Source organism: Oncorhynchus nerka, linkage group LG3, assembly GCF_034236695.1.
Source record: "Oncorhynchus nerka isolate Pitt River linkage group LG3, Oner_Uvic_2.0, whole genome shotgun sequence".
In the NCBI taxonomy this organism is placed as follows: Eukaryota; Metazoa; Chordata; class Actinopteri; order Salmoniformes; family Salmonidae; genus Oncorhynchus; species Oncorhynchus nerka.
In genome coordinates this window covers 80,965,362-80,990,592 of record NC_088398.1, presented here as the reverse complement: position 1 = coordinate 80,990,592, position 25,231 = coordinate 80,965,362, and the positions used below count along the sequence as shown (strand labels likewise).

At 40.1% G+C, this 25,231-nt stretch overlaps 1 protein-coding gene across 3 annotated transcripts; it reads left to right on the top strand.

Moving 5' to 3' along the window:
* Nucleotides 1-841: 841 nt before the first annotated feature.
* Nucleotides 842-24,755, top strand: LOC115137606 (interferon-induced GTP-binding protein Mx2-like). Of its 3 annotated transcripts, none has more exons than XM_065016089.1 (15): nt 842-921; nt 10,836-10,870; nt 11,195-11,376; nt 11,931-12,065; nt 14,520-14,674; nt 15,028-15,166; nt 15,252-15,450; nt 15,908-15,986; nt 16,101-16,223; nt 18,185-18,317; nt 18,499-18,657; nt 22,374-22,450; nt 22,798-23,016; nt 23,808-24,029; nt 24,252-24,755. In XM_065016089.1, the coding sequence occupies exons 2-14, from the start codon at nt 10,848-10,850 to the stop codon at nt 24,027-24,029; spliced, it is 1,845 nt and encodes a 614-aa protein (XP_064872161.1). In that variant the 5' UTR covers nt 842-921; nt 10,836-10,847; the 3' UTR covers nt 24,252-24,755. The 3 variants fall into 3 exon arrangements, with proteins under 3 accessions (XP_064872161.1, XP_064872160.1, XP_064872159.1); XM_065016088.1 differs by having other exon boundaries at nt 24,199-24,755; XM_065016087.1 differs by lacking the exon at nt 842-921 and adding an exon at nt 933-1,003 and having other exon boundaries at nt 23,808-24,755.
* Nucleotides 24,756-25,231: the final 476 nt, after the last annotated feature.

Genomic DNA, 25,231 nt, shown 5'->3' with positions numbered 1-25,231 from the left:
ACTAGTTGTATCTCCTTGGCTTGGGAATTATCCTACTAGTTTATCAAACTAGGTTTTTTTTATACAACTGTTCAAATATACACAACCAGATACAGAAGCATCAGTCTACGGTCTAGCTACCAGTTTACTCACCACCACTGCACTGGGGACCGATGAACTCCAACCACCTATTCTGCACGATAGGGTCCAAACTGTAGTTGGTCAATATGTATAGGGCTTTTCATTTGGGGGCGATGAAACAACAGAGCCCCATTTAATGAAGGGAAGTGAAGTGGGCGGAGGGACACAATAGGAGCTAAGATGTTAATATGTGTGTAAACTGTACATAGTTCTGTGAGTGTCACTAAGTAGGCTGATACCCATTTCATGGGAGCACAATCTCTAGTTTACACTGTACAGTCCAATATGTACGTTCAATATGCACATTGGGCTGTGTAGTGAACTGATTTCTCACAAAGTCCTGCAGCTAAAACGCTAGAATTTGTGTAAACTCTACACAGTTGTGTCCTGTGAATGTCACTGAGGAGATATCCCATTTCATGGGGACACAATCCATAGGTTAGGCTGTGCAGTGGAAACATTCCCCCCATTGTAAAGTCTATTACATCCACAGTGGGATGTCATCCGTTTTATTGTGTCTATCTGTGTTAGTTTGTACTTTGAGAAACTACCTGGACTTCATTTGACTTTCTGGGAAATCATGTGACCCTTAAGAACCAATGAGGTTGTATCTGAGATGTGATTAGGCACTGTGTAACAGATTCAGAATAATGGTGTGATTTCCCAGAATGGACCATCAAAACGTTTCACTTTCATTTTGCTTTACATGAAAGGTGATAGACTCAAGCTGTAGACCTGTACTGCTCTGTGACCCTGGCTCAACGCACAGCCTGCTTGTCTGAAAGTGGCAACGATTTCAAAGTAAGTGTGCATTTAAATGGACAAGATCAGGGTTTCTTAAACTATAGGTCGGGATCCAAAGTGGGCCGTGAGCGAGTGAGAGGTGAGTCGCAAGTTATATAAAATAAATATATAATCGCACACTATTTCTTCCTAATTTGAGTCTTTGGAGGATGATGGTCATTTCCTAATTTGGGTCTCTGGAGGATAATTCGGGTCATAGGATGACGGTCAGTTTCTAATTTGAGTCTCTGGAGGATGATTTGGGTCATGGGATGATGGTCAGTTTCTAATTTGAGTCTCTGGAGGATGATTTGGGTCATGGGATGACGGTCAGTTTCTAATTTGGGTCTCTGGAGGATGATTTGGGTCATGGGATGACGGTCAGTTTCTAATTTGGGTCTCTGGAGGATGATTTGGGTCATGGGATGACGGTCAGTTTCTAATTTGCGTCTCTGGAGGATGATTTGGGTCATGGGATGACGGTCAGTTTCTAATTTGGGTCTCTGGAGGATGATTTGGGTCATGGGATGACGGTCAGTTTCTAATTTGGGTCTCTGGAGGATGATTTGGGTCATGGGATGACGGTCAGTTTCTAATTTGGGTCTCTGGAGGATGATTTGGGTCATGGGATGACGGTCAGTTTCTAATTTGGGTCTCTAGCTGGAAATGTTTAAGAACCCCTAAGAATCCTTAACTCTGTTCAGTTCCATTGAAGGTGGTGTTGTTATCATCTAAGGCAGGGTTACCTCAATCTACATTGAAAGGAATAAAACCAAATGAAACTGTAGAAATAATGGACCACATTTATTCCAGTGATTTCCAGTACTTAAGTAAAACTACTTCAAAATAGTACTTTAGTTGCTGTTTGGGTATCTGTACTTCACTATTTGTATTTTTGACAACTTTTACTTTTACTTCACTACATTCCTATAGAAAATAATGTACTTTTGACTCCATACATTTTGCCTGACAACCCAAAAGTACTCGTTACGTTTTGAAAGCTTAGCAGGACAGTAAAATGGTCCAATTCACGCACTTATCAAGACAACACGTGGTCCTCCCTTCTGCCTCTGATCTGTCAGACTGACTAAACACAAATGCATCTTTTGTAAATGATGTCTGAGTGTTGGAGTGTACCCCTGGTGTCACGAACCGGCTCAAAGCCCGTAACAAAAGGGAGACAACGTGAAGATAAGGAGTAATAAAATATATATTTATTAAATAGGTAACTAAGTATAATATACAATGGTGTCTGTAATCAGTAATCAGTAGTGTAAGTGAGTGTTTTGCATGCATGAATATGATAATGCAGGGTGTTGAAAGATGCTAAAACAAACAACCAAAAAACCACCAAGAAAACAACCAAATCTATAAAGGTGTCTGCATGGAGAGAGTCTCCTCCATGAATGTGGAAGAGGTCTAGTTATCCTGGGAGACACCTGTCCCAGGTGTTTCCCATGTAGCTGACGACCCTCCCAACTCCGCCCACCGGCATCCTAATAAGGAAACAAGAACAAAGAGAGAATACGGCAGACAGAGTGGGAGGGTCGTCACACTGGCTATCCATACATTTAAAAATCAAGAAAATGGTTGTATCTGCTGTGCTTAAAATAAGGAATTTAAAATTATTCATACTTTTACTTTTGATACTTAAGTATTTTTCAGCAATTACATTTACTTTTGATTCTTAAGTATATACAAAACCAAATTCTTTTAGACTTTTACTCAAGTAGTATTTTACTGGGTGAGTTACTTTCCACTGAGTAACGTTCTATTAAGGTATCTAAACTTTGACTCAAGTAGGACGATGAGGTACTTATTCCACCACTGGTGGATTCCAAACAGTGGGGCGGGGCGGGCGGTGGAGGAGTTCATTTACGTTTATTAACTCAGTCTGGCTTTCAACTTATTCTTGAATGTTGTAATAGAATAATAATAGAGAGTGCATCTCCAGTTTTACTCTTGTCATCTCAGTCATTTTATACCTTAGAGAGCCATTTATAACTTGTCAGAAATGTCCAGATAAACTAGCCCATGTACTGAATATTTTTTTTTTTTTTTTTTTTATCTGAGAAATCATTTTCTGAACAAGAGAGCTGAGGTCTGTTTTCAAATATCAAAGGCATTTCTTTAGAATAATCGAAGCTCTGTAATACTTAATAATGAGATCTGATTGGTCCATTGCTGTACATTTGATTATTGGTAATTGGGGGAATTGCTTGCCAACCTTTTGGGGTACAGGTTATTTGAACATGTCATAAAGGTTCATAACACATGTCATAAGCTGTCATAAATATGTCATGATCGTGTTATGACAAAGATATTGCTGTATTTTCTAGCCTTATGACAGCCTATGACACACCCACAGCCTGATACCTTATAACGGAGCATAATAGATAGTGTTATGATAGTGTTGTACCAGTGTTGTACCAGTGTTGTACCAGTGTTGTACCAGTGTTGTACCAGTGTTGTACCAGTGTTGTGACAGTGTTGTGACAGTGTTGTGACAGTGTTGTGACAGTGTTGTGACAGTGTTGTGACAGTGTTGTGACAGTGTTGTGACAGTGTTGTGACAGTGTTGTACCAGTGTTGTACCAGTGTTGTACCAGTGTTGTACCAGTGTTATGACAGTGTTGTGACAGTGTTGTGATAGTGTTATGATAGTGTTATGACAGTGTTATGATAGTGTTATACCAGTGTTGTACCAGTGTTGTACCAGTGTTGTACCAGTGTTGTACCAGTGTTGTACCAGTGACAGTGTTGTGACAGTGTTGTGACAGTGTTATGACAGTGTTATGACAGTGTTATGATGCAGAACATTTGCTGTCTGTCTGAAATTCAGTGAAACCCATTGCCCTTCTATAAGCCTTGTTATTATAGTCACGCCTATATTAGGTTTAGATCGGCCAATGCATGTTAAAGTGAGTCTTCCCCACTTTTCTCCATCAATACTCAGTATTCCTGAACCACGTTTGGGACCTTGGTTGTGGGTCTTTGGCAATGGACAGGGGCAGACCTGTCACTGGGGATGGGGGGACATCCCCTACATCCCCCACATTATTTAAACTTTAATTAACGAGGCAAGTCGGTTATGAACAAAATCGTATTTACAATGATGGCCTTCCCCGGACGACGCTGGGCCAATTGTGTGCCACCCCATGGGACTCCCAATCACGGCCGGATGTGATGTAGCCTATTTTCTAACCAGGGCCTGAAGTGACTCCTCTTACACTGTGATGCAGTGCCTTAGAACGCTGCACTCGGAGCACATCATTGGAATGTGATACATAACTAGGCAACGGTGTGCTTCAGGAAAATGCGGACTGCTCCGAGCGGTCGCTAGACTGTTTGGAGTGATTATCCAATTGGATAAAAAACTTAAAACAAAGTTGCTCCCTTGACTATGGATATTCAATATAATTGATGAAGTTATTACTGGAGTAATTAATTGATCTAATTTATTGTAATTAATGTGGTTATCCTATCCAAATTAATTTTAGAGGACCCTTAAATTATCTCTACCATAGTTATCGTTAAATAGTTTAACCTTTAATATGTCTACCATAGTTATCATTAAATAGCTTAACCTTTATTATCTCTACCATAGTTATCATTAAATAGTTTTACCTTTATTAATTGTATCAACAGGAGTTTCAATCAAGTCAGTTACTATATTCGCATTCTGAAAGGTCGTTGAGCTCTAAGTGAATCTTCTGTTGCCTTGAATCCTTAAACAAGTGGTTGTATTATTGAAGTCTAAAAAGGTTTGATTTGCTATTCTCAATACATTGGAAAATGAGGTAGGGGAGTACCGGGACGAAAGTAACACTTAAGTTATTTTCCTAATTACACAGAAATCGATAGAGCTAGAGACACCATATTTTATGACAACCAACTTATATGTCATTTCTAGGGTAAATGAGTCAAAATTAAATAGACCGGGGACAGAACTACTGTTGTATCTGTCAGTAGGGATGGAGTAACACAGACTTGGGACAGAACTGCTAAGTAACTAAGTAAAATACATAGGCCTAAAACCGACAAATGTGACTCAACCGCCTGGATTCGGTCTTATGTAGTAAAATGTGAAATTGTGTTTTTTACATTGAATCAGACTCAGAGCTACAAAATGGTATAACATACACTGCATTTGAGGAACAATGCGAAAGTAATTCTGCTTTGAAAGTTGATGTAACGGTTGTAGACGGTGAAAGAAGGAGTGGAGCAAAGCGCAGCGTGGTTAGTGTTCATCTTAATTTAATAATAATTAAAAAAACTGAACACTTCAAATTACAAAACAAAGTGACAACCGAAACAGTTCTATCTGGTGCAGCCACACAAACTAACACCTGCCTCTGATTGAGAACCATATCAGGCCAAACAAGAAACCCCACATAGAAACAGAAAACATAGACTGCCCAACCAACTCACACCCTGACCACACTAAAACAAAGAAAATACAAAATAACTATTGTCAGAACGTGACAGTTGATCAACTTGTAATCTACATTTTTTGAAAAATCCCCTTGGAATATTTTGGTATCTAATGAACAGCTCTTCTTTGTCTACACCCATTCAGCATCGTTCACATCCTCTTAAGCTTTAGTCCCACGCATCTCGTTTAGTTTTCGTGGCCTTGACGCTCTGGCCGATGATTTCTTTACCTCTGGATAACATGAAAACAGCCTAACCAGCTCTGCTGTCAACAATTGCATTACTCTTTTAAGCAGACTTTTACTGACACCGGCCATATTCAATGGGTGTTGTACACACGTAATGTTAGCTAACGAGCCAGCCAGATAACGTTAGCTAATTATACAACAATGTACAAAGTGCCAACAATGCCACATTGCTGGCAGCTAACCAACCATGTTCAATGTTAGCTAGCTAACATTAGGCTCTAACTAGAATAGCAAGCGGCTCTGGGAAACAAAAAATAAAGTCTGCAAGGGAGCCAGCCAGCTAACTTTAGCTAGCTAGCTGAAGTACACTTTAGCGTGAAATGAAACCACTTTTCTGTCAAAATTAGAAACATAATATCTCAAATAGGTGTATACATCATGATGCAAGATGGACGCATCTCCCTGTCAGGAATGCAATACCACGGTTGCTCTTAGTTTGAAGATGTAATCCAGACACAGGTGTTTTCTCCATCTCTTTAGCTATCACAGCTCCACTACACAATACATAAAAATAATCTAATTCCACTGATTTCAAAACTCCAGAACGTGGAGAGCTTATGCAGCTCCACAATACATAAAAATAATCTAATTCCACTGATTTCAAAACTCAGAACGTGGAGAGCTTATGCAGCTCCACAATACATAAAAATAATCTAATTCCACTGATTTCAAAACTCCAGAAGTGGATGCTAATCCACAATACATAAAAATTCTCTAATTCCACTGATTTCAAAACTCCAGAACGTGGAGAGCTTATGCAGCTCCACAATACATAAAAATAATCTAATTCCACTGATTTCAAAACTCCAGAACGTGGAGAGCTTATGCAGCTCCACAATACATAAAAATAATCTAATTCCACTGATTTCAAAACTCCAGAACGTGGAGAGCTTATGCAGCTCCACAACACAATACATAAAAATAGCTGCGTTGGACAGGATTACTAACAGACTGACAAACTCAAATAGACATATTGTAACGGCTTTCTAATGGTGAAGGAGAGTCGGACCAAACTGCAGCGTGTCTATTGTGATTCATCTTTAATAAACAAACGTAACACACAACAAAACACTAACACTACAAACCGAAAACAGCCTATACAAGTGTCTACTAACCTCTAACCAGGACATCAAGACACACAGGACAATCACCCACAATACAACCAAAGAATATGGCTGCCTAAATATGGTTCCCAATCAGAGACAACGGTAAACACCTGCCTCTGATTGAGAACCACTTCAGACAGCCATAGACTCTCCTAGAACACCCCACTAAGCTACAATCCCACTATACACACATTCCAAAATCCCAAGACAAAACACACCACAATACAAAAACTCTATGCCACACCCTGGCCTGACCCAATACATGAAGAAAACACTAAATACTTAGACCAGGGCGTGACACATATGCCTTCAATATGGCAGACTAATCTGAACTCCTCTCTCGGCATGTCCAGCCCATTCATTACTTCAGCCAATAATGGCTAGTGGGAAGGTCTTTTACTTTTTCTGTGGCTTAACCAACAACAACAACAATTACTTTTCAAATACTGAGGATCTATCATTCGCAAACAATGTTAAAACCTTGAGATAGAAGCTGTTTTTCAGTCTAGTCCCAATCTGTCATTCTGGTTGTGAATAGGGTTAGGGTTAGGGCTAGTTTAGGGGTTAGGGTTAGGGATAGGGATAAAACTCCCAAATCTGTCATTCTAGTTGTGAATTAGGGTTAGGGTCAGGTCAGGGTCAGGGTGAGGATCAGGGGTCAGGTTAGGGTTAGGGTTAGGGGTTAGGGTTAGGGTTAGGGGTTAGGGGTAGGGTTAGGGTTAGGGATAGGCCCCAAATCTGTCATTCTGGCACCGAACACAGCAGTTTACCTACTGTTCCTAGGCTGTCATTGAAAATAAGAATTTGTTGTTAAATATAGGTAATAATAATATAAATATAGGTAATAATAATATAAATATAGGTAATAATAATATAAATATAGGTAATAAAATAGTTTAAACATTTTTTTCAGAATGTTATTGAGCGAATTCAGAAGGAATATTGACGGAATTAGCAACGATGTACTGAAGGCTAAGAAGATCAATTTCCATCAAAATAATAATACTTGTTATGTTCCGATAGAAAATATAATTAGACTTTATTAAATCAAATCATTTTCCATCAATGTCCATTTTAGTTTTTTTGACTGCTATGATTAAGTAATAAGGCCCGATTTAGGTGTGGTATATGGCAAATATACAACGGCTATTGGCTGTTCTTAGGACACATCTTTGACGAACTGGTTTGTTCTTGACTTGCTGGAAAGGTGACTTTCTATGACGGTGCCACGTTGAAAGTCATTGAGCACTTCAGTAAGGTCATTCTACTGCCGATGTTTGTCTATGGAGATTGCATGGCGGTGTGCTTGATTTTATAAACCTGTCAGCAACGGGTGGGGCTGAAATAGCTGAATCCACGAATTTGAAGGGGTGTCCACAAACCTTTGTACAGGCATATATAGTGTACCAAGTTATGCTCTGATAGACATTGACCTATAAATACATTCTAATCTAATAGTCTAGTCTAATGTTTAAAATCATATAAGGATTTTACTTATTCAGTTACTGCCCACTCTTTCATTTTTACTAGATTCACCTAGCAACTCAACATCAAATTGATTGGTCACATACACATGGTTGAAGCGAAATGCTTGGCTTCTAGTTCCGACAATGCAGTGATAATTCTAACTAAAATTCTAAAACTACTGTCTTATACACAGTGTAAGGGGATAAAGAATATGTACATAAGGATATATGACATTCTGGTACAAGCAGCATACAGTAGATGGTATCGAGTACAGTAAAATCAATATGAGATGAGTATGTAGACAAAGTAAACAAAGTGGCATAGTTAAAGGGCTAGTGATACATGTATTACATAAGGATGCAGTACTTATGTCAGTACAGTATATACTACTCTTTCATTTTATATACAGGTAGCATTGTTTAAAGTGGCTAAGGGATACAATCATTTCCCATCAATTCCCATTATTAAAGTGGCTGGAGTTGGGTCTCAATGACAGTGTTTGGCAGCAGCCACTCAAAGTTTAACAGTCTGATAGCCTTGAGATATGTTTGGTAGTCCCAGTGCACCTGTACTGACCTCGCCTCTGGAAAATCAACAGGGATCTGGTTCTTCAACTGGGAGAATCATATAAGGTTTTACTTAATTACTGCAACAACAACAACAATTACTTTTCAAATACTGAGGATCTATCATTAAACAATGTTAAAACATCTTAGGTGTTTTACAGACCTGGGCCTGTGTTTTACTTAAAATCACAGGGATTGGTTAGGTTTAGGGGTGGGTTAGGGATAGGGAGTAGGTATCATTCAGTAAAATCAGGGAGGTCTGGTCCTGTTCCTGGTCAGAGTTAGTATATCATTCAGTAAAATCAGGGATCTGGGCCTACTGTTCCTGGGTCAGAGCAGTGTTATCATTCAGTAAAATCACAGGGATCTGGTCCTGTTCCTGGGAGATAAGTATATCATTCAGTAAAATCAATTCAGGGATCTGGAATTAGCCTGTACTGGGCTAGAGCAGTTTATCATTCATGTTCCGAAAATCACTATTGGATCTTTATAAATCAAATCATTCCTGTTCCTGGGAGAGCAGTGTTCATTATGATTAATTAATCACAGGGATCAGGAAATGTTCCTGGGAGAGCAGTGTATTGGTTTGTATAATTCAGGAAGGGTGATCTTAATGTGTTGGGGAGAAGTGTTTCATTCTACAGTAAAAGTGGGGCAGATCTGGGCCTGTTCCTGGGAGATTAGGTATATTTCTGTATAGACATTGAAGGTGTTCTTAATGTTCCTAATCTGGTAGTCAGTGTTTTACAGTAAAATCACAGGGATCTGGTCCTGTTCCTGCAACTCAACATCAGAGCAGTATATCATTCAGTAAAATCACAGGGATCTGGGCCTGTTCCTGGGAGAGCAGTATATCATTCAGTTCACAGGGATCTGGGCCTGTTCTGCTGGAGAGCAGTATATCATTCAGTAAAATCACAGGGATCTGGGCCTGTTCCTGGGAGAGCAGTATATCATTCAGTAAAATCACAGGGATCTGGTCCTGTTCCTGGGAGAGCAGTATATCATTCAGTAAAATCACTGGGCCTGTTCCTGGGATCTGGGCCTGTTCCTGGGAGAGCAGTATATCATTCAGTAAAATCACAGGGATCTGGTCCTGTTCCTGGGAGAGCAGTATATCATTCAGTAAAATCACAGGGATCTGGGCCTGTTCCTGGGAGAGCAGTATATCATTCAGTAAAATCACAGGGATCTGGTCCTGTTCCTGGGAGAGCAGTATATCATTCAGTAAAATCACAGGGATCTGGGCCTGTTCCACAGGGATCTGGGCCTGTTCCTGGGAGAGCAGTGTATATATCATTCAGGAAGGTGTTCTTAATGTTTGGTATACCCAGTGTTTTACAGTAAAATCACAGGGATCTGGGCCTGTTCCTGGGAGAGCAGTGTATCATTCAGTAAAATCACAGGGATCTGGTCCTGTTCCTGGGAAAATCACAGGGATCTGGGCCTGTTCCTGGGAGAGCAGTGTATCATTCACAGGGATCTGGGCCTGTTCCTGGGAGAGCAGTATATCATTCAGTAAAATCACAGGGATCTGTTCCTGGGAGAGCAGTATATCATTCAGTTTGGTATATATCATTCCAGGGATGTTTTACAGTAAAAAATCACAGGGATCTGGGCCTGTTCCTGGGAGAGCAGTATATCATTCAGTAAAATCACAGGGATCTGGGCCTGTTCCTGGGAGAGCATGTCAGTAAAATCACAGGGATCTGGGCCTGTTCCTGGGAGAGCAGTGTATCATTCTGTATATCATTCAGGAAGGTGTTCTTAATGTTTGGTATACCCAGTGTTTTACAGTAAAATCACAGGGATCTGGGCCTGTTCCTGGGAGAGCAGTGTATCATTCAGGAAGGTGTTCTTAATGTTTGGTATACCCAGTGTTTTACAGTAAAATCACAGTTTTTCCTGGGAGAGCAGTTGGCTTAAATGGTGTTTTAGTTGGCCAAATGGTGAGGTTCCGAACTGGGCATGTGAGACTGTATCTCCTCTTATGTTATATTTATGTTATGTTATGATTTAGATTCTAATAACTTTAGTTCAAAATACAAATGCATTGCTGTTATTCTGTATTTTCAACTAAATGCTTTAGCTTTCATTCTCTTTTATTTCAGGGGGAGAAAGAAATGGCTCATGATGATGGACCGAGGTGGGACATGAATTCATTTTCCACTTGTTATTGCACCCTTGCAGTACTACTCAGTATTACACTCTACCACAATACTATGATCCTAATATTCTCAATTTTATGTTGATGGTGATTATTTATACAGTAAATTGTGTGAAATGTTGTTACACATGGTGCAGTATATATATTTTTTGGGGGGGGTTACATTTTCTCGTCCCGTGTTGTTCAAATGATAGTATCTACTATCTAGAAAAACTGTGTAAAATAATGAATTCAGCATTGCATGTCTATCAACAAACTAACCATTAAGAATTGCATTGTTTTGTACCCCTCACATACCCTCAGTATGTTCCAAGACCAGCTGGCCGAGAAGGTCCGGCCCTTCATAGACTTAATAGACTACATGAGATCCATAGGGATAGATAAGGAGCTGCCACTGCCAACCATTGCTGTGGTGGGAGACCAGAGTTCAGGAAAGAGCTCTGTGCTTGAGACTCTTTCTGGGGTGGCGCTGCCCAGAGGAACTGGTGAGATTCTGTATTGTTTTCTGAACATACAAAAAAAACAATTAAAATCAATATTAGCATTTTAAATGTCATTCCTAAATCACCCAAAGTCTCTAAAAGTGGTTGTGTAACTTAGACATGATTTGGGAATTGACTCGTTTTTGGTTTGAAGATGCTGAAGTTGGCGATTGATGCCCGTGGCTAGGTAAACAACCCTGAAGCAGGTTTTCACACTGTCCTTGTCCATAGACGAGGTCAGGAAACAGACAGTACAATGGGACCACAGAGACACGGACATTACTGAAATGTTTAGAACTGTTCTAGATTACCACAGCAAAACTTTACAGAAAATGTTAACTGTACATGAGTTTTCTAACCGTTTAGTCAGACACTGTAAATGTCTGACATGCTGTCTGAACATTAGAGCAACCTTGTTGTCTGTAGCCTGCAGAAGTTAAATATTTATCATGAAATTCATGTCCCGGTCCAATGTTGACTGTACTGTCATATTGTATTGTATTGATTGTTCTGTAATACAGTATAATGATCTGTCATTGGTACTTCCTTGTTTCCAGGTATTGTCACCAGGTGCCCACTGCTACTTAAACTCTGTAACGACAGGACAGTGAAATGGGAGGCTGTCATCTCATACGGAGGGAAAGTCTTTGAGTTTGACGAACCTTCAGAAGTCGTGAGACAAGTTGAACAAGGTGAGATGGGAACGAGCACACACAAACACACAGACACACACAGACACACACACAGACACACAAACACACACACACAGACACACACACAAACACACAGACATATTATTCGATACTGTACATTAACCAGTGGAGGCTGCTCAGAGGAGGAAGGGGAGGACCAATCCTCCTCAATGAATAAAACAAAATGTAAAAATATATATTTTTAAATATATATTTTTAATAAAGTTATACTTAAAATATTTACATCACCAAATCATTGAATAATACACACTGTTTTGCAATGAAACCCTACAGTAGCCTCAACAGCACTCTGTAGGGTGGAACCATGGTGTAGCCAGACGACAGCTAGTTTCCATCTTCTTCTGGTTATATTGACTTCAATACAAAATCTTGGAGGCTCGTGGTTCTCCCTGCCTTCCATAGACTTACACAGAAAGTATGACAACTTCTGGAGGACGTCCTCCATCCTATCAGAGCTCTTGAAATATGAACTGAGATGTTGGCCACCCAGTCAAAGGATCAGAGAACAAATCTATTACAGAAAGCATAAGCTACAGCTAGCTAGCACTGCAATACATAACATTTGGTGAGTAGCTTACCCAAATAGAGAGAAAGACAAGAGGACAATGGTTAAGGACACTTTCAGTTACTGAGCTAGTGAAGTTAGCTAGCTAGTTTAGCCTACTCAGACACCAGGCTCAAACAGAGAGGGATCTTATGTTAGCTAGCTGGGTATGACTATCCAACAAAGGAACTCTTCCAAGTCAAGGTAAGTTTTTAGGTTTTATAAATTGTTAGCCACTGATGCCCTCCCGATGTAACTGCTAAACTGCTTGCTGCTGACTGAACACTGTACTGCATGATTGTATCAGGTTTACTAACGTGTTAGGGTTAGGGTTAGGGTTAGGGGTTAGGGGTTAGGGGTTAGGGTTGGGGTTAGGGGTTAGGGTTAAGGGTTAGGGTCAGGGATGGGTTAGGGTTAGGGTCAGGGATGGGTTAGGGTTAGGGTTAGGGGTTAGGGTTAGGGTTAGGGATAGGGTTAGGGTTAGGGGTTAGGGTTAGGGTTAGGGTCAGGGATGGGTTAGGGTTAGGGGATAGGGTTAGGGGTTAGGGGTTAGGGTTAGGGTTAGGGTCAGGGATGGGTTAGGGTTAGGGGTTAGGGTTAGGGTTAGGGTCAGGGATGGGTTAGGGGTTAGGGTTAGGGTTAGGGTTTAGGGGTTAGGGGTTAGGGTTAGGGTCAGGGTCAGGGATAGGGTTAGGGTTAGGGTTAGGGTTAGGGGTTAGGGGTTAGGGTTAGGGTTAGGGTCAGGGATAGGGTTAGGGTTAGGGGTTAGGGTTAGGGTTAGTAGCTCTAGTAGCTAGGTTGACCATGATGGTATAATATGGTGACAACGATGTCGGCTGTGTGTAGCGCTGATATGAAGGTTTGGCTTGGAAAGGTTTTTTCGGCTGGTCACAGACAGCCGTCACAGCACTGAATCCACAAGGGAAAACATGATAGGAGGGGAGCACGTAGATGGGAGGAGGAATTATATATACAATGATCAAAAACATCAGACTTTTTGGAAGCAAACAGAACAAAACAGGCATAAACATACCTGAATTTGTCCAATAGAAACTCTTGTTTGCTACAGACAAATTGAATGTATTGGATGTGTCGGTGTCTGTCACCTTGATTACTAAAAATTCTCTCAACTTTTGCACCTGCATTGTTAACTTTCATTCATAGGCTAGGTTGTAGTATCATGTAGTAGCCTAAACCTATCAGAGTTACAATGAGCTGGGTGAATGGAATAAGAATGACAGTAACCTAAACTCATCACTGTTACATTGAACTGGGTGAATATGAATGACAGTAACCTAAACCTGTCACTGTTACATTGAACTGGGTGAATATGAATGACAGTAACCTAAACTCATCACTGTTACATTGAACTGGGTGAATATGAATGACAGTAACCTAAACCTGTCACTGTTACATTGTGCTGGGTGAATATGAATGACAGTAACCTAAACCTATCACTGTTACATTGAACTGGGTGAATATGAATGACAGTAACCTAAACCTGTCACTGTTACATTGAACTGGGTGAATATGAATGACAGTAACCTAAACCTGTCACTGTTACATTGAACTGGGTGAATATGAATGACAGTAACCTAAACCTGTCACTGTTACATTGAACTGGGTGAATGGAATATGAATGACAGTCATACGCTGTAATAGTAATAGAAATAAGGCCATGCTCATAAAAAATACATTATTGTCCTTAATCTTAAACGGTACCAACCGCCATTGACAAATCCATTATAATTTATTGTGGAAAATATTGTATGGCATTTACCATAGAGAACTACGGAATATATATTATAATAAGATTAGTTCTATCTGGGTATAAGACAGACAGACAAACAAACAATAAACTCATGAATATTTTCCCATTGATTTAACAGCTCAGAACACGTTAGCTGGAAAGGGAGTGGGGATATGTGAAGACCTGATCACTCTAAAGATCACATCCTCCACGGTGTGTGATCTCAGTCTGATTGACTTACCAGGGATCACCAGGGTGGCAGTGAAAGGACAACCAGAAGACATTGGAGTCCAAGTAAGTCTGTCGTTAGAGCGTATAGCTGTTGGACTTGGTCCAGTACGTTGTTGACTCTTGGTTCTCATCTCATGATTCACTAAGGATGAATTGTTTTAGCCACGTGTGCAGATTTTATACCATAATTGCTAGCAAGGTACATGTAGCTATGATGGTTGATTCTGGTGAAAGGCACTTTGAATGTGTTGACGTTGAGGAAGGTTGAGCGTCAGAACCATAAAGAACAGAGTGCCCCACACAGGGCGATATCCCGGTAACAAGCGGTCTGATACCCTCTCGTGGATTAATCACATAACTCGATCAAAGGCTTGAATCCTGACTGCTTTGTCACATTCTTCTTACTTTTTTACTAGATCAATAATCTCATTACGAAATTCATAAAGAATAAGAGAACCATTATTTTGGTGGTGGTACCATGTAATGTTGACATAGCAACAACAGAGGCCCTGAAAATGGCACAAGAAATGGATCCTGAAGGCACAAGAACTCTGGGTAAAGAAATTATATAGATTCATGTATATTTTTTATAGTGTTTTTATATAAGCAGTTATCATAATCCTTTTAATTTGTCTTCAAGCCATTCTGACAAAGCCAGACCTGATAGACCCGGGAGCAGAGAAGAATGTGTTGGAAATTGTCCACAATAGAGTCATCTTTCTCAGCATGGGCTATGTCATTGTGAAATGTCGTGGTCAAAAGCAAATTGATGAAAACATGTCAATAACCCGTGCGATTGAGGAGGAGTTGGAATTCTTCCGAAATCATGAGCACTTCAGGTAAAATGTGTTCTTGCCATGTGTTAAGTAAACTTGCATCTTTGTTTTTGATGGCTTTTACATCTGAAAATGTTCAGGGCCCCAAACTGTGGGTTTCAGGATTTTATGAAAAATAATATTTTTCCAGATATCCTTTGAGAGTAGTTCCATATAGTGTCGATGAATGAGAGTCCCTCCCCTCCCTTCTCTTACATTTCTGCATATTGTACTTTTTAACATTCAAAATTAAAATGGCTAAATTATCCTTGGTATAATTATAATAAAACAAATCCATATGTTAGCTTAGCACATATCTCTAGCTTAAACAGAAGGATATTGATGGTTTTTTGTATTATGTTAATTAGATATATGTGGGGGCGTGACCATTGTAGGCCAAAGGTTATACCATACCAGGTTATGGCCAATTGTTGGGATGAAATACTGTGTTTGTTATATTTCTCTCCCTTACAATGTATAGATCCCTCGTGCATGAGGAGAAGGCAACCACCAAGTGCCTAGCCAAAAAGCTCACCAATGCCCTGTTCAAACAGATCAAGGTTAGTCCAACCACATACCCTATGGTTATCTGTTCCCCCTACACCCAGTGCACACTGGAAAACATGTGGTCTGGTACCTATTAATAGTTCACTTGTATGTTTGCTCCTGGTCAGACATATCTGCCCCAGATGTCAGATAAGATAAAGGAGCAGCTGGGGGAGGTAAAGAATTCATTGAGTAAATTAGAGGGCGGGCCTCCCCTTGAACCTGAAGAGAAGAGGAAGTACCTCATTCAGGTGAGTCCATCTTTCACCTTTCCGTCTTTCAGCTTCGTAAACTTCTTCTTTTGTACAACATTTCTATAAAAATGTATGATGTAGGGTTGGAAGCCATACTGTTGCACAGTAGTCCAGGTGTGTTATTGTCATGGTTTGGTAAATTGTCAGTAGAATGTTCTATAGAGAATTTGGGCAATGGTACTTGGTGTAAAGGCATCAGTTCTGTTGCACATCCTCTGCCATTTGGATTGATCAGATTTGCAACACAAGTGTAAGAGTAAACATACTGTCCAGAAAGATAAATAAAGCAGCATTTAAATGTTCTCCACTTCCACTTCCTCCACTCTCCTTCCTTAATTTCCCCTGATTATGTTTGTCACCAGGTTAAACAATACTTTACCTTGACAGCTGATTTTACAAAAACACTTGGACAAGTCACTGTAAGATAGTTCTTGTTGAAACGTCTTATGTCAGTAGGGGGCAGTATTGAGTAGCTTGGATGAATAAGGTGCCCAGAGTAAACTCCCTGCTACTCAGTTCCAGAAGCTAAGATATACATATGATTAGTATATTTGAATATATAACACTCTGAAGTTTTGAAAACTGTTTGAATGATGTCTGTGAGTATAACAGAACTCATATGGCAGGCAAAAACCTGAAATGAAATCTAACCAGGATGTGGGAAATCTGAGGTTTGTCGTTTTTCAACTCATTCCCTATTGAAGATTCAGTGGGATATTGGTCATGTTGCACTAAGGCTTCCACTAGATGTCAACAGTCTTTAGAACCGTGTTTGATGCTTCTTCTGTGAGGTGGGGGCGAATGAGAGTGGAATGGGTCAGAGGTCTGCCGGAGAGCCACGAGATCAGTCTCGCGCGTTCACGTGATAGCGAGACTGAGAAAGGAATTCTCCGGTTGGAACATTATTGAAAATATATGTTAAAAACATCCTAAAGATTGATTCTATACATCGTTTGACATGTTTCTACGGACCTTTTTGACTTTTTGTCTGCTCTTAGTGAACGCGCGTCATGAATTTAGATTTGTTTACCAAACGCGCTAACAAAAGGAGATATTTTGACATAAATAATGGACATTATCGAACAAAACAAACATTTATTGTGGAACTGGGATTCCTGGGAGTGCATTATGATGAAGATCATCAAAGGTAAGTGAATATTTATAATGTTATTTCTGACTTCTGTTGACTCCACAACATGGCCAATATCTGAATGGCTTGTTTGGGCACTGAGCGCTGTACTCAGATTATTGCATGGTTTGCTTTTTCGTAAAAGTTTTTTTTAAATCTGACACAGCATTAAGGAGAAGTTTATCTAAATGTCCATGTATAATTCTTGTATTTTCATCAACATTTATGATGAGTTTTTCTGTAAATTGATGGCTCTCTGCAAAATCACTGGATCTTTTTGGAACTTCTGAACACAACGCGCCAATGTATACTGAGATTTTTTGATATAAATATGAACTTTATCGAACAAAACATACATATTGTATAACATGAAGTCCTATGAGTGTCATCTGATGAAGATCATCAAAGGTTAGTGATTAATTTATCTCTATTTCTGCTTTTTGTGACTCCTCTCTTTGGCTGAAAAAATGGCTGTGTTTTTCTGTGAATAGGCACTCACCAAACGTAATCGTTTGTGGTGCATTTCTGTAAAGCCTATTTGAAATCGGACACTGGTGGGATTAACAAGAAGTGTATATTTAAATTGGTGTGAAATACTGGTATGTTTGAGGAATTTTAATTATGGGATTTCTGTTGTTTTGAATTTGGTGCCCTGCACTTTCACTGGCTGTTGTCATATCGATCCGGGATCGCAGCCGTAAGAAGTTTTAATATCTGTAGAAGACGTAAGGTTGGATGGGTCTTGTGGAGACATTTTATTAAACAGTCATCTAAAATACCTAAATATTAAACATTTTAACAGGTTTCATTGTTATGTTTCCTCCTTCAGGTCATAACAGATTTCAATGAGCAGATTACCCAACTGTCCAAAGGGGATATTATCGTTGAGGAGAATCTGTTTGTTCTCATGCGAAAGGAATTTACACAGTGGATGAAATGCTTGGAAAATGACAAATCAAACTGTAGGTAGAATTTGAATAGCCCAAGTATTGCTCATCATAATACCTTGTATAACCAATAAATATTTACGTTTCTAAATATCCCTAATATTTACTGATATAATTATTATACTACTAATAGTTATGTCATACAACAGTGATTATAATCTCCAATAAATGATTAACATTGTTTTCCTGAATTTAGACCACAAAGTAGTGCAACAAGTGGTGGATGAATATGATAAGGAGCACAGGGGAAGTGAGCTGCCAGGATTCAGTAACTACAGGGTATTTCAACATGTTGTTCAGAAACTAGTGGCTGAACTTAAGACACCAGCCATGACGACACTACAGAAAATCAGAGGTAAGTGACCAAAACCCATGGTCATGTCTACTCCATCTCTCCCCCTCTGGCACTTGTTGTCACCAGTTTATTCATTATTACGAACACCTGTCACCATCGTTACGCGCACCTGCGCCTCATGAAACTCACCTGGACTCCATCACCTTCCTGATTTCCTCCCTTATTTCTGTCACTCCCTTTGGTTCTTTCCTCAGGCGTTATTGTTTCTGTTCTGTGTTTCATGTCTGTACTCTACTCATGTGTCTTGTTTTGTTTCATGTTCGTTTATTCATTAAATTCACCCCCTGTACTTGCTTCCTGTTTATCAGTGTACACGTTACAGCTCTAGGGCCGATGTGTTTTTCCAAAAGCCCCTTTATCGAACATCATTCATGGGTCTCTTATGGTAGTAATGACAAGGCAAACATGCCTATTATATTAAGCATTAACACCCAAGAAAGCAGGTATTGGTGAATCAGAACCCCATCCACATCATCAGGGCTGAAGTGGAGCAGGTCGAGAGCATTAAGTTCCTCCGTGTCCAAAAAGGCTAATGAGTTAAAGTGGTCCACACATGCCCACAGTAATGAGGAAGGCGAGACAGTACCCCCTCAGGAGGTTGAAAAGCTTTGTCATGGGCCCTCAAATCCTCAACAAAGTTATACAGCTGCACCATTGAGAGCATCTTGACCAGCTGCAGCCCGGAAAATGGTTAAAGTCCACAGCCACCCAAGACATAGACTGTTCTCTCTGCTTCTGCACGACAAACGGTTCCCGAACCGGCTACAGAACAGCTTCTATCCCCAAGCCATAGACTGTTCTCTCTGCTTCTGCATGACAAACGGTTCCTGAACAGGCTCCAGAACAGCTTCTATCCCCAAGCCATAGACTGTTCTCTCTGCTTCTGCACGACAAACGGTTCCTGAACAGGCTACAGAACAGCTTCTATCCCCAAGCCATGAGACTGCTAACTAGCAAACAAAATGGCTACCGGACTATGAGTTGACCCCTTTATTTATTTGTATCTTTGCACCATCTCTATGCACATTGTCACGCCAACACACACACGCACACACACACACACACACACACTGTCAGAACTCTACAGATGCACACACACACGGTCATTCCATCAAACACACGCACACACTGTCACTCCAACACACACACACTTCATTTTCTCAACCACGTAACATCTACACACATGTATAGTGACTCTAAACACACACAAACAGATGCTACTCTGTTTATCATATACCCTGATGCCTAGTCAACTTACCACTATACATACAGTATCTAACTATACCAATTCAGTATCCATTCACATTGTACATATGGTATTGGAACTGACCCTGGAACTGTCCATGTATATAACTACTGACCCTGGAACTGTCCATGTATATAGCTACTGACCCTGGAACTGTCCATGTATATAACTACTGACCCTGAAACTGTCCATGTCTATAACTACTGACCCTGGAACTGTCCATGTCTATAACTACTGACCCTGGAACTGACCCTGGAACTGTCACTATATATAACTACTGACCCTGGAACTGTCCCTGTATATAACTACTGACCCTGGAACTGTCCATGTATATAACTACTGACCCTGGAACTGTCCCTGTATATAACTACTGACCCTGGAACTGTCCATGTATATAACTACTGACCCTGGAACTGTCCATGTATATAACTACTGACCCTGGAACTGTCCCTGTATATATCTACTGACCCTGGAACTGTCCCTGTATATATCTACTGACCCTGGAACTGTCCATGTATATAACTACTGACCCTGAAACTGACCCTGATACTGTCACTATATATAATTACTGACCCTGGAACTGTCCATGTATATAACTACTGACCCTGGAACTGACCCTGGAACTGTCACTATATATAATTACTGATCCTGGAACTGTCCATGTATATAGCTACTGACCCTGGAACTGTACCTGTATATAGCTACTGACCCTGGAACAGTCCCTGTATATAACTACTGACCCTGGAACTGTCCCTGTATATAGCTACTGACCCTGGAACTGTCAATGTATATAGCTACTGACCCTGGAACTGACCCAGGAACTGTCCCTGTTTATAGCTACTGACGCTGGAACTGTCCCTGTATATAGCTACTGACCCTGGAACTGACCATGTATATAGCTACTGACCCTGGAACTGTCCCTGTATATAGCTACTGACCCAGGAACTGACCATTTATACAGCTACTGACCCTGGAACTGTCCCTGGATCTGTCCCTGTATATAGCTACTGACACTGGAACTGTCCCTGGAACTGTCCCTATATATAACTACTGACCCGGGAACTGTCCCTGTATATAGCTACTGACCCAGGAACTGTCCCTGTATATAGCTACTGAACCTGGAACTGACCCTGTATATAGCTACTGAACCTGGAACTGTCCCTGTACATAACTACTGTCCCAGGAACTCTATCTGTATATAGCTACTGACCCTGGAACTTACCCAGGAACTGTCCCTGTATATAGCTACTGACCCTGGAAGTGTACATGTATATAGCTACTGAACCTGGAACTGTCCCTGTATATAGCTACTGATCCTGGAACTGTCCCTGTATATAGCTACTGATCCTGGAACTGTCCCTGTATATAGCTACTGACCCTGAAACTGTACCTGTATATAGCTACTGACCCTGGAACTGTACCTGTATATAGCTACTGACCCTGGAACTGTACCTGTATATAGCTACTGAACCTGGAACTGTCCCTATATATACTTACTTGTGTTCTTATTTCTCTAGTGTTTTTGTCCTACTTGATGTTATTTTTAGGGCTTCATTGTTGGGTTTAGTTTGCAAGAACGGCATTTCATTGTACTTTTGCACGTGACATTTGAACTTTAATTGACTTAATAGGACATGTAAAAGGGATAGTTCACTCAAATGACAAAATGACATATTGGTTTCCTTTCCCTGGAAGCAGTCTATGGACAATGTGTGACATCAATCCATGCTTTGGTTTAATCTACCTGTTTCCATTTTTCACTCTTCATGTCCAAATGATCCTAGTGTATCTCAAATTGATTGTGTAGCTCAATGAAGTTACTCAATGATTGTTTGGACATGAAGCACAAACAAATTATAATATTGGGACTATTGACTTGTAATTTGGCTGAACTATCCCTTTAAATAAAAACATTTTGTGGAATATATTTACCAAATACATTTGTCTCTGAACATCTCTTTACCAAATACATTTGTCTCTTTTAACATCTCTTTGCCAAATACATTTGTCTCTTTTAACATCTCTTTGCCAAATACATTTGTCTCTTTTAACATCTCTTTACCAATACATTTGTCTCTTTTAACATCTCTTTACCAAATACATTTGTCTCTTTTAACATCTCTTTACCAATACATTTGTCTCGTTTAACATCTCTTTACCAATACATTTGTCTCGTTTAACATCTCTTTACCAATACATTTGTCTCGTTTAACATCTCTTTACCAATACATTTGTCTCGTTTAACATCTCTTTACCAATACATTTGTCTCTGAACATCTCTTTACCAAATACATTTGTCTCTTTTAACATCTCTTTACCAATACATTTGTCTCGTTTAACATCTCTTTACCAATACATTTGTCTCTGAACATCTCTTTACCAAATACATTTGTCTCTTTTAACATCTCTTTCCCAAATACATTTGTCTTTTAACATCTCTTTACCAAATACATTTGTTTTGGTTTTTCAGACATGGTGCAAAAGCAATTTGATCATTTGTCCAGAGAGAGCTTTAAGAACTATCCTTATCTTCATCTGGTCTCAAAGGTAATGACAATTGTAAACTGTTAAGCGCTCTGACATGATAATCATACAATTCTCTACGTTGTGATTTTAGGCTGAAATTAAATTCTTAGTTATTGGCACTAGCAAGAAGAGAGAGAAACTTGAGGCAAAGCAGCACTTAAAAATCACAATATATGTTTATGAAGAATTACAATGGACATGTTGTCCCATGTTGGATTGTAGCATGAACTGTTCAAAAGAAAACATCAACAGACACTTAGATCATGTCGAACTGAACTTAGTTCTGAAACAGTAACAATATTTCACTGCCTCCCTGCATCCAAGATTCTTTATGTCTTCATGGAATCTTCATCTTTGTTTGAACTCAGAAAAACATTGAAACAATCCAGGAAAAGCAGTCAAACATAGTGAAGGAGAGGATCGTGGAGCAGTTTGAGATGGAGATGCAGGTCTACACACAGGATGAAATCTTCAACAAAGTTATGCTAGAGGCGGAAACACATATTCTAGAGGAGGGGGAAATAGCAGAAGACAAAGAGCAAGACACCAGGAGCAAGTACCCTGGGCTGCTCAAGGCATACTATGAGGTACAATGCAACACATCTACTGTGCAGTATGTATAGAATGTTCCAGAAATAAAATCTAATTTACTAAACCTGCAGCTAACATAAAACTGGAATGTTATGTAGCTTGCTTATCGACAAACTCACACACTTTCTCATCAGGGCCTTCCACAAATTTGTGGAATCAAACCCACAAATGTTGATGCTCCAGATACTCAACTAGTCTAAAGAAGGCCAGATTTATTGCTTCTTTAATCAGGACAACAGTTTTCAGCTGTGCTAACATCATTGCAAAATGGTTTTCTAATGATCAATTATCCTTTTAAAATGATAAACTTGGATTAGCTAACAAAACGTGCCATTGGAATCCAGGAGTGATGGTTGCTGATAATGGGCCTCTGTAGATATTTCCACCTACAATAGTCACTTACAACATTAACAATGTCTACACTGTATTTCTGATCAACCTGATGTTATTTTAATGGACAAAAAATGTCAAAAACAAGGACATTTCTAAGTGTCTCCAAACTTTTCAACGGTAGTGTCCATTATATAGCTCTGCTCCAGCCTGTTCAATGAACCCATGACATCATCAATGAGATCTCTAATTAATACTTTAAGACAATTGTTTCCAACATACATTGTTGTGGCAGGGTTGCATTATGGTATATTGCATTTTGCAGACCAATCCAACTGTGAAGTCTATATGTTCACCTTGCTGAGTCTTTGTTGTCATTTGGTAATCTTTTGGTTGCCTTGTGGCCATCTCATCACTTCTAGCCCTGACTCTCCATCCCACCTCACCTCTCTCGCAGATTGTGGTGCAAAGACTGGCTGACCAGGTGCCCATGATGATCTGTTACTTCATCCTGAAGCAGTCAGCCAAGATTGTGTGCAGTGAAATGCTGGATCTGCTACACAGAGACGACACTGATAACATCCTTCAGGAGGATTCAGAGATCGGACAGTATCGTGCAAAGTTGCAGGCCCAAGCGGATCGCCTTCTACTGGCCAATGACAAAATCAGCAGCCTCTGAGTAGGTGATGTCTTGTCAGTTACAATATTCAGAGATCTTGAAAATGAAACCGATTTATAGAAGTATAACCAGATTGTTGGAAAGGTCACTTTCGGCTAAATGCTATTTATTTTAAATAAGGAGTAAAATAAGATGTATTTTGTATATTTGTCTTCAACAAATGTATAAGAACGGCTAAGATCAGTGAGATGCTGTAGAGACGACCCCAGTGAAATCCTACAGGAGGAACCAGAAGTCGGCCGGAAACGTAAAAGGTTGTGGGACCAAGCAGATCGTCTTTGACTGGCCAATGACAAGAGGATCGTCTTTGACTGGCCAATGACAAGAGGATCGTCTTTGACTGGCCAATGACAAGAGGATCGTCTTTGACTGGCCAATGACAAGAGGATCGTCTTTGACTGGCCAATGACAAGAGGATCGTCTTTGACTGGCCAATGACAAGCGGATCGCCTTAATTAGTAGACTAGGGTTGACAATTTGTCAATGCAGAAATTCTGAGATGTAGCCAACAAAGCCTGCAATAATTATACCTACATTTGATCAGCATACAGAACATTCTATATGTTGGGCATCTCTACATTTGATCAAAAATGTGTTTAAAATAAAATGATGTGACAGTTGTATCATCACATATCTGCATTGTGTTATATGTTTTCATCTCAAAATTTACTGAGGAAATATGTGAAGATGGTTGATAACATTATATAAAGTGACAAATTAAATCAATGGTGTATCCATTTTCTGATTGGTCAGAGCGCATTAATGTTGAGAATAATTGTATAATGGCATTATAATAACTTGATAGCTGTTTTTTTAAACGTGTTGAGGATCAGCATGGCGGTTGTGTTGTTACCTACCCTTACCACCTGGGGGCGGACCATCAGGAAGTCCAGGATCCAAGATGCAGAGGGAGGTGTTTAGTCCCAGTACCCTTACCACCTGGGGGCGGCCCGTCAGGAAGTCCAGGATCCAAGATGCAGAGGGAGGTGTTTAGTCCCAGTACCCTTACCACCTGGGGGCGGCCCGTCAGGAAGTCCAGGATCCAAGATGCAGAGGGAGGTGTTTAGTCCCAGTACCCTTACCACCTGGGGACGGCCCGTCAGGAAGTCCAGGATCCAAGATGCAGAGGGAGGTGTTTAGTCCCAGTACCCTTACCACCTGGGGGCGGACCATCAGGAAGTCCAGGATCCAAGATGCAGAGG